The sequence below is a fragment of the Carex rostrata genome, chromosome 12 (assembly GCF_964058835.1).
Source record: "Carex rostrata chromosome 12, lpCarRost1.2, whole genome shotgun sequence".
Classification (NCBI taxonomy): Eukaryota; Viridiplantae; Streptophyta; class Magnoliopsida; order Poales; family Cyperaceae; genus Carex; species Carex rostrata.
The window spans coordinates 9,075,049-9,087,430 of NC_135929.1; the positions used below are offsets into that span (position 1 = coordinate 9,075,049).

The window sequence follows — 12,382 nt, forward strand, 5'->3', positions numbered from 1 at the left end:
ATATCGAAAGGTAGTTACGGCAAACGAATGATTATGTCACATGAGTCATGTCATATCCAAACGTGACTCGCGTGACAATTTGATCATAATTTATATTAGTTTATTCAAGATTCATCATTTGATCAAGATCTAATGGTTCTAATTGCACGTGACTAACAGAACTAACAAGAACGGTTAGGTTGTTGCATCACTTGGACTGGTCAACGCCGGTGGTGGTCTATCACTGATGCATTAAAAATTTAAAATTTGTGCACGTTGTCAAAAAGTGCACTGGCAATTCTAGACGATGTTTGATTAGTGTGAATCCAATACAAAATTTTAATGCGTCGAACATTGACGTTCACTCCTTGGACTGCAGGTCCCATGTTTCTACGAATATTTAATTATCATCTAGAATTCCAAAATAGCAGATGAAGGCATGAGGCATCTGGTACATGCTTCCTTGTTTAGCAAGCATACTCCAGTAGGCAGCTCATGTCATGACTCTATGACATTGTGAAAAATATTGAGTGGAGAAAAAAAAAAGAAAAATAAAAAGAAGAAGAAAAAACCCAAGAGTCTTAATAATGAATGTCCGAAATTTTTATTTATAACATAAAAAAAAAATCACTCTGGTTTTGAGCAAATTCGGAAAATACTCGGGCCGTACAGGTGATCTGCGGTCTCAAATACTGAGATCCGCAAAGACGTTCTGCGGCCTCAGACTGGAGTCCGCGGATCACCTCTGTAGCCCCAACTTTTTTTTTCTTTTTAGAAAATTTATTAATGAAAAAACAAAAAAAATCAGTTTATATAAAAAAATCAATGTGCCACATAAATCAATGTTTTTGTTTCTTATTAATATATTTTCTGTAAAATAAAAATAAAAAGTTGGGGCCACATAATGTCTTTGTGAACCTCAGTCTGGGACCGCAGAACGCCTGTATAAACCTTAGTATTTGAGGCCGCAGATTACCTCTGCAGTCTGGGTATGTGTAATGTTTTGGTTTATTTTTTATTTTTATTATGGTACAAATAAAAATTTCGGATGAATGTCACATGATTAAACATTGGTTAAACAACAGATTTAGAACAGAGCACACCGGACCTGACCTGACACCTTAATCCCTTATGCTGAGCTAAAGGATTCGCGACTCTCCAACGAATTCTCAAACGGGCGTAGAATGTTGACCAGACAGCCTGTCTATGAGAAAAGTATAGCAGGTGAAGATGGATTGTTGTGATGAATCCAACTCCAAGCCTAAAACTCTTTTGTGGTCATTATAGTGGAATAAATCTCCGCGATTTCAAAGAATTGCAGGGTACCTGCTATTTCAGATCTTACTATTTATTGTTAGAATGTACGAATCTGAAAGCAAATAAAGTGGTGGATGTGAAATTGCAGGTCCCTGCAATTCTTTGGAATCACAGCAGATTTTTAAGATAATTCTTCTTAAATATTGAACAAGTACAAATTCTAATACAATCAAACAAAAAAGCAACAATCAAACAAAAATGTTTCTATTCTAAAACAGCTGACACAATGTTCTTATTCACGTGACCCACCCAAAAAAAAAAAATGATATCCCTTTTTTCCTTTCGTGCTAATTCTCTTCTCAGAAAAAAAAAGAAACGGTTCCATTTTGTCTTCAAGTGAAATCTGAAAAGAGACCTGTCTTGTCTTTTTACCGTTTCACATGCAATAATTCAGTATATACTAATTAGTACATTTATTGTTGGTAACTTTCCCATCTAATCTAATCCTTCTAGAAATAATATTCGCTGCATGCCTGCATTAGTTGTCATCAAATGAGAAATAAAAGAAAGACAGTCTCAAAAAAGAGAAATCATTGATGATGATGATGTGGCCACTAAGCCTCTCAAATATCTGATGAGAGGGGCCCATAGATTTGTAAGTGAATTACATTACACACAGTATACATGAGAGATTTGTAACAGAGGATCCGGATTCCATAAATAGCCGTTAGCGCCTTTTCATCTTCCCCTCGTTTAATTCATTCCCTCTTTAAATGGCGCACTAGCGCACTTAGTTAGCATCAACACAAATCCCATCTATTAAAATTCTCTCTTCACCTCCCTTCTCCAATCGTGTTCTAAAGAGTGTTTCAATGGAGAGACTATCAATGACTCTCAGTACAACCCTCCTACTGCTCTGTCTCATCTCTGGTACTTTATCTAATTATTCCAAATTTTTTTTGCTTTGTTTAATTTCATTTTTCTGTATAATTTCTTTACTCTTTTTCTTTTTTGTGATCAGGAGGAGGAACAGTGGTGTACTCACAGGTAATAAAACATGTTTTGTCAAATATCACAAAATTCTTCTAAATTTAATAAACAATGTACTTTCTTAAATAATGCAGCAATATCTCATCTGAACTCTGGTATAATTATTATAAATTTTTAATTGATGTAGAAAACATGGTGCATTGCGAAGCCTTCAACCGGAGAGGTAGCCCTGGTCGACAACATAGGTTATGCGTGCTCGACAGTAGATTGCGCTGTGTTTCAAGAGGGGAATCCATGTTTCTACCCCAACAACAATATTTCTCATGCTTCCATTGCCATGAATCTCTACTACCAATCTCGTGGCCGCAACTACTGGAACTGTAACTTTGGCAATTCTGGTGTGATCGTCTCCACCGACCCGAGTAAGTAAATGGAATTAGTAAACTAACTTGTGTTTGTTATAGTTGTAGACTTGTAGTTTGTTATTTGTATTGTAAATAGTGGTAAAGTTTTGCAATTTTGTTTACTAATTAATACAATGAAGGACCCTAAAAAATGAGAAAAAAATTGCATATATACCTTGCTTATGAAAGAGAGGGTATTTAATGGTTTTCTTTAGTATCAATAAATAATTCTCTCATATTTTGAATTTTGAATTAATGATTGCTTAATTTGGTTCCACTTGCAGGTTTTGGAGGCTGCATTTATATGTAGGATAACTACTAATTAATAGGAAAGAAGATGGTTTAGGATTAGCTTAATTAATTAAATGTGTAGCTATAATATGAAGCAATTATTGTGGATTATGCTCTTAGTTTACTGCTACAATTGTTCTACTTAATATATGAAATTGTTTTAAGTTGTGACAATCTTGTCTCAGTACTTTTACTAGAGAAACTATTATCAGAACAAGGTTATAATGTGGATATACAGAGAACAAAAGAAAGATGATGAGCTAAACTGGGTCACTACTGTTAGTATCAGCTCCAAAAATGAATGAAGTAATTCTTTTAAATTAACTAATTCAACATAACTTCAAGTATCTCATCAGAAGAGGTGGTAAGTAAATGGTAAATTAAAAAAAAAAGTGCCTTGGAGAGAAAGAAACATTTATATGTCCATATATAGATTAAAATATCATCTCAACTGTTCTTTTATTAGTTTCCCGAAAGCCAAGAAAAATCCCGGATTCATGTACCGGCTACAACCCGAATGATGTATACATCTTCTTTTCTTTGTTAAGGAATATAAAAGAATCTATCACATTTAACTGCCTATACTAGTTGCTAAATACAATAAATTGTTAAATTTTCCACTTGGCCCTTGATGTAAATTTAATCATGCACAGTCTCTTTCTATCTTTCCGGGCTATCTCATCATGCAAAAATGTGTACTTCCCTTTCCCTCGGCATTCTTGTATTGCCTCTGGCACAATTCATGTAATTTGTTCAGCACTTCGTCTTAATTTAAGTTAGTGGTAGTTCTTAGTCCACACAGGCACAGAGTAGATTAAGGTACCAAGCACAAATGAGACTATGACGGTGGACCCTGAATATATAAATGCCCTGCCGCTATGCCCACTTTGCCTCATTGTGTAAACCTCTGCTACAAATGTAGAAACTGTGCTCATGCATCCGAGAAATCCTAATTGAATTCCGCTCAAGATCACCCCGCTTCTCTTTGTGTTTACCTACATACAAATCCAAGTAGGTGTTGTTAGATAGACTACAAGCATGACTTGGTATATCGACTGGCGACTGATATGGTGGTACTAATATGGTAAATCAAATGCTGGATATAAAAAAAATTCACAGATAATAATTTACCTAACTGGGTTAAATATAAGATCAGTAATAACTAAAAGAAAAGGCCTACTGCTTTGCTGATAACTGAGAGCGCTGCCATAATACATGCGGCAATAACATTAGCCAAAAATGTGCCGATAGGAAACCACTTGAGATAGCTGTTCTTGCCAATACCAACACCATTGAGCCTGGCCAGATACCAGCGAGCCCACACTCCAGGTGGCGCAACCACGCATCCCAGCCAGAGGACAGCACCAGTAGTGAGATTATGCACCTTCACCACTGCCAAAATGCAACTCGCAACCCAAATAGTGATCAAAGAGAAAAGCATGACGACAATAACGGCCATATGACGGTTCTTTGTATCGATCTTCCATTTATTCAAGTTGCATTTGAATCTTTTCCGTAAACCCTCAGCAAATTCAACTCCTATTGTGATTGACTCATTCACAATAAACAGTCCTACAGATAAAAACAAAAATGATTCAATTAATGCAAGTAATATTTCTGTTTCTACTTAGCTATTGATATTGGGCTGAATCTTAGATAAAATGGACATCCAAATTCCAACATAAACAGCTTATAAGTGGGGAAAAATGTGAAATAATATATAAACACACATAAAACTGCAAAGAAACAAATCAATGAATATAAAAATAATAAACAAACAAAATAATGAACAGAAAATTGAGAAGTACAGGGTTGCTAATACAATACATTTAAAGAAAAAACTCCTATATGAGAACCCTGTTTTCTTTTGCTTTTTTTTTTTTTCCTTAATAGATCTAAAAAAACATTTTGGACTATTTGTATTTAATCTGCTTATATTTCTCAAAAATATAACATAAACTCTTATAAACAATCTTATTGAACCATTAAATCCATCTTTGTCACTGAGATTTTTCCTTTTATTTTCAAACTCTGCTTAACCTATGAGATGATGAGAGATATTCAGAGAGATCAACAAAATTCTATTTTATATGAATTTTTTTTTACGTACCTAATAGCATTCCAGCTACCGCAAACATCCAGTGCCCTTTAGAGGAGAGGAGAAGCATTTTCTGGTTCCATCCACTGAAGGTCGTCAGACTCCCCATGTAACCTGTGGTGATCCCAACCGTCAGATGCTCTGACACGTGGCGCAAATCTGGTTTGAATACTATGCCGAACCATCCCATGAGAAAAGAACCTAGCTGATCAAAGAGCAATTGGTTAATTCTTCAAAAAGAGAGAATTGAATGAAATTTGAAATGATCGCATGAAGGAAGCGAATACCATGTTAGAAGGGAGATCAAGGTATAATGGAGTTGTGTCAGATGTGAGAGCGAGATGACCAGGACCAAATAGCTTCTGGAGAAAATACCTTGTAAATACCTATTTCAAACAAATTTCCATTAAAGAAAGATTTAAGTCTCTACAATTTGAAATTTTTTGATTGAGCAACAAACCGAGAAATTACAGAACTAATGAACAGAAGGATGCACTATACGCCAGTAAGTCAGAATTTGTGCAAGTACTATTCCAATGGTAAGGGGTCACATGAGAAATTATAAGCTTAATTCTCTACCTTATCAAAATTTGATGCCCATCCATAGATAAACCTCAATGTGACAAAAACAAGTGCAGTACTGTTCTTGATATTTACTGAGGAAAAAAAAAAAACTTACACCGAGAAATCCAAAAACAGACAAGTGAATCAAGTATGCACAGTAGTCGAGTCTATGAGGTAGCTTGTATTGTTTCTCCTGAAGAATTGAAGTTTGACACAACATCAGCACATAGCATCAAATAGAATAGATAATTGCCAAGTCTTTACAAGAACAAATGTATCACAAATTTGGGAATGTATTTTGTTGTTTACACTGATCAAACATCAAAATAAGTACATGAATATACTACATCTCTTTAAATAACCAATAAATTCACCTCTATTGAAGTGGAAAGAATAGGTTCCTCAGCCAGTGGAGATTTCGCATCCGTCAGTGGCAATCCTTCACGCACCACAAAAGCCTCATCACTAACAGGATCAATGGTGAAATTGTTATCCATCTCCTCCTCTTCACACACAACCCTGTCCCCACTATCTCCAATACGTGCCACTGCTGAGCTGTCGACATCAGCAAGTATCTGGTCGGCCAGCTCATGCGAGAGGCGTATCGAGCCAAGAACCCGATCACTAGACACGCGTGAAAGGCTTGAAGATCTCCTGCTACTTGTGCTTCTCTGACGAAGCAAATCAGCCCGGTTGAAACTGAAACCCTGTGGGTTTGCTGTATTGGTCAGGTTGCTGTTGTTTGAAGATCCTTGCATGGCTCTAGTAAATAAAATAAAATTTTAGCTTGAAGAGCAGGTATATTGATTAAAGAACCAATAACAATGGAAATGGCGTGCTTCAATTGGTATTCTGGTCTAGAAAAAATGAGAAACCGCGTTTTTGCATATATAGCAAACCCAGCTTGCTAGTTGCAGCCTAAACTTGCAAATCAAATACATTTACCTTGTTACGAAATTAAATGCAATTCTCAATTTCTCCTCGATTAAAATGTTGCTCAACCTTGAACAAAGAAATTGGGTTATTTTTGAAATGGAACGATTTCTCTTGTTCTGTGGTTTACAGCCTGTTGGCAGGAAGAAAAAAAAGGTGAATTATTGAAAAGAAAGGGTGTATTTGTAATAAAAATATTTTGTGAGGTACAGAGCACCTGATAGGCTCAAAGTGGGATGTTGACCAAAGAAAAAGAGGAGATAAAAGGGGCCCCAAAAAAGTAAGGATCTTTGGAAAATAAAATAGATAGGAGGGTTGAAACTTTTAAAATTGACAACGAACAAGAGCTACAGAATTTTTGCTGTCGATGTGTGTAAAAATTGAAGAATAAAACAATGAAATGCAATCAAATTGGACTCGTTTGTAGGTTACTGGAGCAGGCTTGATCTATATATAGTGTCAGAAAAATAACAAATTAACCATATCAATCAATCAATGCAAGACAAAACATTTACCTCAAACAAAGGATTAAGGACCCACCGAATCTGCTCTTTTTGCGAGAAGAATTTTGGAGGGGACCAAACCAGTTAAAAAATTGCACTAGTTTATGTTTTCTTTTTCACTGGAACTAAAAAGGCCAGATCTTTGAAAAGGGAGGAGAAAAAAAACATTATTTATCTTGCTTCTACGCGATTTGTGAGAGAGAGAGAGAGAGAGAGAGGGGGGAGGGGATCATATATACCAATACAGCGAGTCAAAAGTTGGTTTCCAGCCATTCACTAATAAGCAACACTGATGACTACATTTCAGCATAAACAGAGGAACCCACGGGAAGTAAGTGAGTATCCTCTGAGATATCTCATATTATTTGAGCTTTAAGATTCGTGTAGAACGTTTTTGAACGGTTGATTTTTACCAAAAAGTCACGCAAGATATAAGCGATCTCAGAGGATGCGAATTCGGTCACGGTGGTATGGTATTGGTATCTAAAGAACTTATTTGATTAACAAATTTGTTCATAATTAAGTCAATATTTTTCTCTTTTCAATCGAGTTCGCTGAAATTTGTATTTGTAGCATAAAACAAAATAAAAATAAGCCACAACATCCCCGTTTGACCAGAATTCGAGATTTACTCTGTTCGTAGATTGGATCTGTGGACTCAAATACAGGGATCCACACATCCATTCTGCGGCTCCAAACTGAGATCCGCAGAGCCAATCTGCGACCCCAAATTTTCTTTTTTCTTTTTTTTTTTAAGAAAATTTATTAACTAAAAGTCAAAACAAATCGGTATCGGTGTCGCAGAAAGCTAAAACAAATTGGTTTTAATTCTTTCGGTGCGCAGAAAGCCAAGTCAATTTTTTTTTTTTTTTACTAATAACTTTTCTGTAAAAAAAAAAAAAATGTTGGAGCCGCAGATTAGCTATGCGAACTCCAGTCTGGGATCACAGAATAATTGTGCAGACTCTTGTATTTGAGTCCGTTGATCGGCTTTGCGGTTTGAATATTTGTTGAATTCTAACCAAACAGAGTGTTTTGGTTTATTTTTGTTTATGCTATGAACAAAAATTCCGGTCGAGTTCGTATCGCAAGAGTAACCCAATTTTTTTAGTTTTGTTCCGAATCGTTGGATCAGAAATTTGGGCCGGATCGGGCCGTAGTGAAACGCTGCATGGTCCATTATTTTAATATCCATGTTAGAACAACTCGGACGGTCCGAATCAAAACTCAAAAATTGAGTTACTTTATGATTTCGAAGTTGATAACAAACAAGAGCTTTAGAATTAGCTGTCACATGTGAAAACAACAAAATAATATTAATTTAGAGTAGAACTAGAATGGTTCTAAATTCTATTATTTTTCATGAGTATTATATAAATATTTTATAGACCACGTTTTAAAAAAAATACAGTTCTAAATTTAGAAAATGATTTTTATCTTTTTAATTTTTTTTTTGATAAATTGTCCATAAATATCCATAATTTATATTAAAAAATGATTTTTCAGACAGATAATGATAGTCACAAAATCATAATTAATTTGAGCATCTAATTTAAAAATAACTCCGAAATATATATATATATATAGAGGAGGGATCGGATGACACCCTTTTTTAGTGACATCGGATGACACCGTGCAGTTTCAAAGTTTTTAAAGTTCAAACGGTCGATCCAAACCGTTCAACTTGATGGATATGTTAAAATATACTTGCAGATCAAATTTTATATTTTTTTGAATTTCTTTTACTATTTATTAAGTATTTAACAAAATCGCTATATTCAGACTGTTGAATTTTTGTACTCATCTTAATAATAGTAAAAAAATTTAGAAAAATGTAAAATTTGATCTACAAGCACATTTTAACATATCCATCAAGTTGAAAGGTTTGGATCGACCGTTTGGATTTTGAAAATGCACAGTGTCAGTCAATGTCACCAAAAAAGGGTGTCATTCGATCCCTCCAAAAAGGGTGTCAATGTCAATGTAAACAAGCTGGCTCGGGCCGAGCTGGGCCTTAGCTCGGCTCATTTATTTTGGTCCGAGCCTGGACTGAGCGAGCTGGACCTAGGTCACCCGAGCCAAAACCCCCTGGCTCAGCTTGTGACAAGCCAGCCCAAGCTAGCTCGCGAGCTGACGAGCTGGCTCGCTGGGCTTTATTGGGTTGCTATTATACAAATTCAAAAATAAAAAAAGAAATCCCATTCAAAAAATTTAAGAAATTGTCCAGCAGGCACATCTTCAAGCAACTAAAGTCTATATCCTTTCTTCCCAAACCGAAAATACATCAATTTTGCATAATTGCGCCTTTGAAAATGGGACTGGACTTAAAACTGTAGCTTAACGAGCAGAGCTGGCCCGGTTCGAGCTGACCCTTGGCTCAGCTCGTTTATTTTGGCCCGAGCCTGAGCCGAGCTGGCTCGTTAACAGCTCGGTCCACTACCGAGCGAGCTAGAGACGAGCCACGAGCCGCGAGCTTTTTTGACAACCCTATATATGAGGAGGGATCAAGTTACAACACTTGAAAGTTGCAACAAAGTTACAACATCTATTTTTTTCATTTTCAAAGTTCAAATCGTCGATCCAAACCGTTAGATATTCAATCTATATTAAAATGTGCTTGGAGACCAAATTTTACATTTTTTGAAATTTTTTTGCTATTTATTAAGATGGGTACAAAATCGCTGTTTTTTAATGGTGCAGAATTTTAATAAAAACAGCGATTTTGTACCCACCTTAATAAATAGCAAAAAATTTCAAAAAATGTAAAATTTGGTCTCCAAGCACATTTTAATATAGATTGAATATCTAACGGTTTGGATCGACGATTTGGACTTTGAAAATGAAAAAAATAGATGTTGTAACTTTGTTGTAACTTTCAAGTGTTGTAACTTGATTCCTCCTATATATATATATATTATAATAAAATATGTACACCATGAGAGGAGAGTCAGGAAACCAACTTTATATCTTTGAATACACTTCATCTATCTTGTTGTCAGAAAATAATATAAATGCGGAAAGTTATATTGTATCTTAAGTATATCAAATACATATTATTTAATACAAAAAATATTGTCCATAAAGGGCTCAAGTGCCCCCGTTGTTTTATGCCCCAATCGTATCCCAACATCTTTATCTTCAATTTCAAAATTCAAACAGACAATCCGAACCGCTGAACATGATATCCACGTTAAAATATGACTGGAGACAACATTTTATATTTTTTTAAATTCTTTTACTATTTTTCAATATAGGTATAAATTTATTGTTTTAGATGGTCCACAATTTTTTGAAAAACAGTAATTTTGTATCTACCTTAAAAAATAGTAAAACATTTTCAAAAAAATATAAAATTTGATCTGTAAGCACATTTTAACGTGGATATCATGTTGAGTTGTTTAGATCTTTTATTTAGACTTTGAAATTGAAAATAAAGATATTTGAATACAATTGAAGCATGAAACAGTGGGACATTTGTGCCCTTCTCAATTTCCTATCGTGTTGTTTTAAAGATAATGTATTTAGAGATAGAGTCAGATTTTCAAACTATGAGGGTCAAATACACAATAGGAGTCAATCATATAATTTTCTTCTATAGAGAATGATGGTAATTTTACAATTGTATTAAATTTTAATTTTAATTATATAAAAAATCATATATAAATATAAAAATTAAAAAAAAAAGAATGGGGTCAATTGTCCCATTCATTTCACTTAGGTCTCGATCAGTATTGAATTTGGATCAAATTAAGAGTCATGCATGCAGCTCGATCTCCGAATGTATGCATTACATAATATTTTCAAGTACAAGTAAAAAGCAATGCATGCAAGTGCCTTGATATTACACGCAGAAAATCTTTTCTTTTCTGATAATCACATCGAAATTATGGAAGTCAAGTCTTCAGTTCAAACAAAGAGCTGGAAGCTAAACCTTTTGCTTTTGTTCTCTTTAGCTTGTGCTTTTTTTTTTTAGTTAAAGTTTGGCCCTCACTTTTTCATGTCCCAATTTGTTTTCTAAGTTAATAAATTAAAGAATTATTTCACCTACTCTATTTTTTTTCTTCAATCAATCTAGTCTATTTTTTTAATGATCTCTGAAATTTTTTACGAATCTAAAACTAGCTATAAACATCTTCTGTTTGATTCTCTCTTTCAAATAAGATCCATAATAAGCACTTTGAGTTATTTTAATATGATATGTATGAAAACGTAATATATTAGGTTTAAAGACTTCATATATTAAGTTTAAGGACTTCATATGCCAGGCACAAAGACATGATATGCTATGTATAAATACTGCACTTTGAACCTTTTAAAGACTTGCAACAAATCTTTTTTTTTTTTTTATCCCGACCAATCTAATTATCTATGTCGATGATCTGTGATGAATTTTGTGAATCTAAAACTACGAACGTCTTCTACTTGATTTTCTCTTTCAAATGAAATCCATAATGAAGTATTATTAAGTTACATTTGTGTCGTTATTTTATCTTCTTGATATGTTATGTATAAAATCTTAATGAGTGAGTCTTTGGTACTATGCATAACACAGATTGGTCTGTACTACGGATCAATATTTTTGTTTTTAAAATCATCACGGTCAATCCGGACCGTTGAACATGGTCTCCAGATGAATATGTACTTGTAAACTGAATTTAATTTTTAGAATTGTTTTACTATTTTTATATATGGGTCCAAAATTATTATTTTTGGATGGTCCAGAATTTTCAGATCAAATGATTTTTTACCCATCTAAAAAAATATAGTAAAAGAATTATACAAAAATGTAAAATTTAGTTACAAGTACATATTCATGAGGAGATCATGTTCAATTAATGATTCAGATTGACTGTTAGGACTTTTAAACATATTTGAGTCCACGATGCGGTCTAATATGCACCATGATCTTACTTAATATGTTAATATGTTAAGTTTAAAGATTTCATATATTGATTGGTTTAAAAATTTGCACGCGTCATTACGATAGTGATCACTTTTTAAAAGATAGTTGGAGAATTTGTCCGAAAATAGAAAAAAAAAAAATTGAGGTGTGTGTGTGTGTGTGTGTGTTGGGGCGTTTTGTCCAAAAGAATAACTAGATTAATCACGTGGTAAAATAAAACAAGACTACTTTAGATTCTTTTTTTTGTCATTTACTTATCTTCTTCAACGTGTTCATGAGTCATGACAGAGGAAAATACGTACATTAATTCAATCTGAAAGCGTTTAGTTTGACTTACAATAGTATGCATTTTTAGAAATTTGATAAGAGTTTAAATCATATAGTAATTGTCAGCAATTATATTTTAGAAATATAATAATAAGCGAATATTTATTTCATCTCAACAAGTGTAAGTGATGGA

The 12,382-nt window shown here is 34.0% G+C and overlaps 2 protein-coding genes across 4 annotated transcripts; one reads left to right on the top strand and one right to left on the bottom strand.

Annotated features, from left to right (window-relative positions):
* The first annotated feature begins 1,935 nt into the window (after nt 1-1,935).
* On the top strand, nt 1,936-3,026 carry LOC144562680 (major pollen allergen Ole e 10-like). The gene is made up of 4 exons (XM_078311908.1): nt 1,936-2,166; nt 2,261-2,283; nt 2,414-2,648; nt 2,915-3,026. The coding sequence occupies exons 1-4, from the start codon at nt 2,109-2,111 to the stop codon at nt 2,938-2,940; spliced, it is 342 nt and encodes a 113-aa protein (XP_078168034.1). The 5' UTR covers nt 1,936-2,108; the 3' UTR covers nt 2,941-3,026.
* Nucleotides 3,027-3,335: 309 nt separating this feature from the next.
* On the bottom strand, nt 3,336-7,226 carry LOC144562678 (fluoride export protein 1-like). Of its 3 annotated transcripts, none has more exons than XM_078311906.1 (7): nt 7,032-7,226; nt 5,958-6,345; nt 5,699-5,776; nt 5,307-5,405; nt 5,032-5,224; nt 4,102-4,493; nt 3,336-3,916 (listed from the first exon to the last, which is right to left on the bottom strand). In XM_078311906.1, exons 2-7 carry the CDS (start codon nt 6,339-6,341, stop codon nt 3,698-3,700), a joined length of 1,365 nt encoding a protein of 454 aa, XP_078168032.1. In that variant the 5' UTR covers nt 6,342-6,345; nt 7,032-7,226; the 3' UTR covers nt 3,336-3,697. The 3 variants fall into 3 exon arrangements, with proteins under 3 accessions (XP_078168032.1, XP_078168031.1, XP_078168033.1); XM_078311905.1 differs by lacking the exon at nt 7,032-7,226 and adding an exon at nt 6,529-6,689; XM_078311907.1 differs by lacking the exon at nt 7,032-7,226 and adding an exon at nt 6,529-6,689 and having other exon boundaries at nt 3,779-4,493.
* Between the last annotated feature and the right edge of the window lie 5,156 nt (nt 7,227-12,382).

Excerpts from the sequence above, each read along its gene's own strand:
- LOC144562678 (XM_078311906.1), bottom strand. The coding sequence starts at position 6,341 with ATGCAAGGATCTTCAAACAACAGCAACCTGACCAATACAGCAAACCCA. Across the intron at positions 5,225-5,306 it reads TTGATCTCCCTTCTAACATG|CTAGGTTCTTTTCTCATGGG; the intron begins GTATTCGCTTCC and ends CTCTTTGATCAG. Across the intron at positions 3,917-4,101 it reads TCTCAGTTATCAGCAAAGCA|GTAAACACAAAGAGAAGCGG; the intron begins GTAGGCCTTTTC and ends ATTTGTATGTAG.
- LOC144562680 (XM_078311908.1), top strand. The coding sequence starts at position 2,109 with ATGGAGAGACTATCAATGACTCTCAGTACAACCCTCCTACTGCTCTGT. Across the intron at positions 2,167-2,260 it reads ACTGCTCTGTCTCATCTCTG|GAGGAACAGTGGTGTACTCA; the intron begins GTACTTTATCTA and ends TGTGATCAGGAG. Across the intron at positions 2,649-2,914 it reads GATCGTCTCCACCGACCCGA|GTTTTGGAGGCTGCATTTAT; the intron begins GTAAGTAAATGG and ends TTCCACTTGCAG.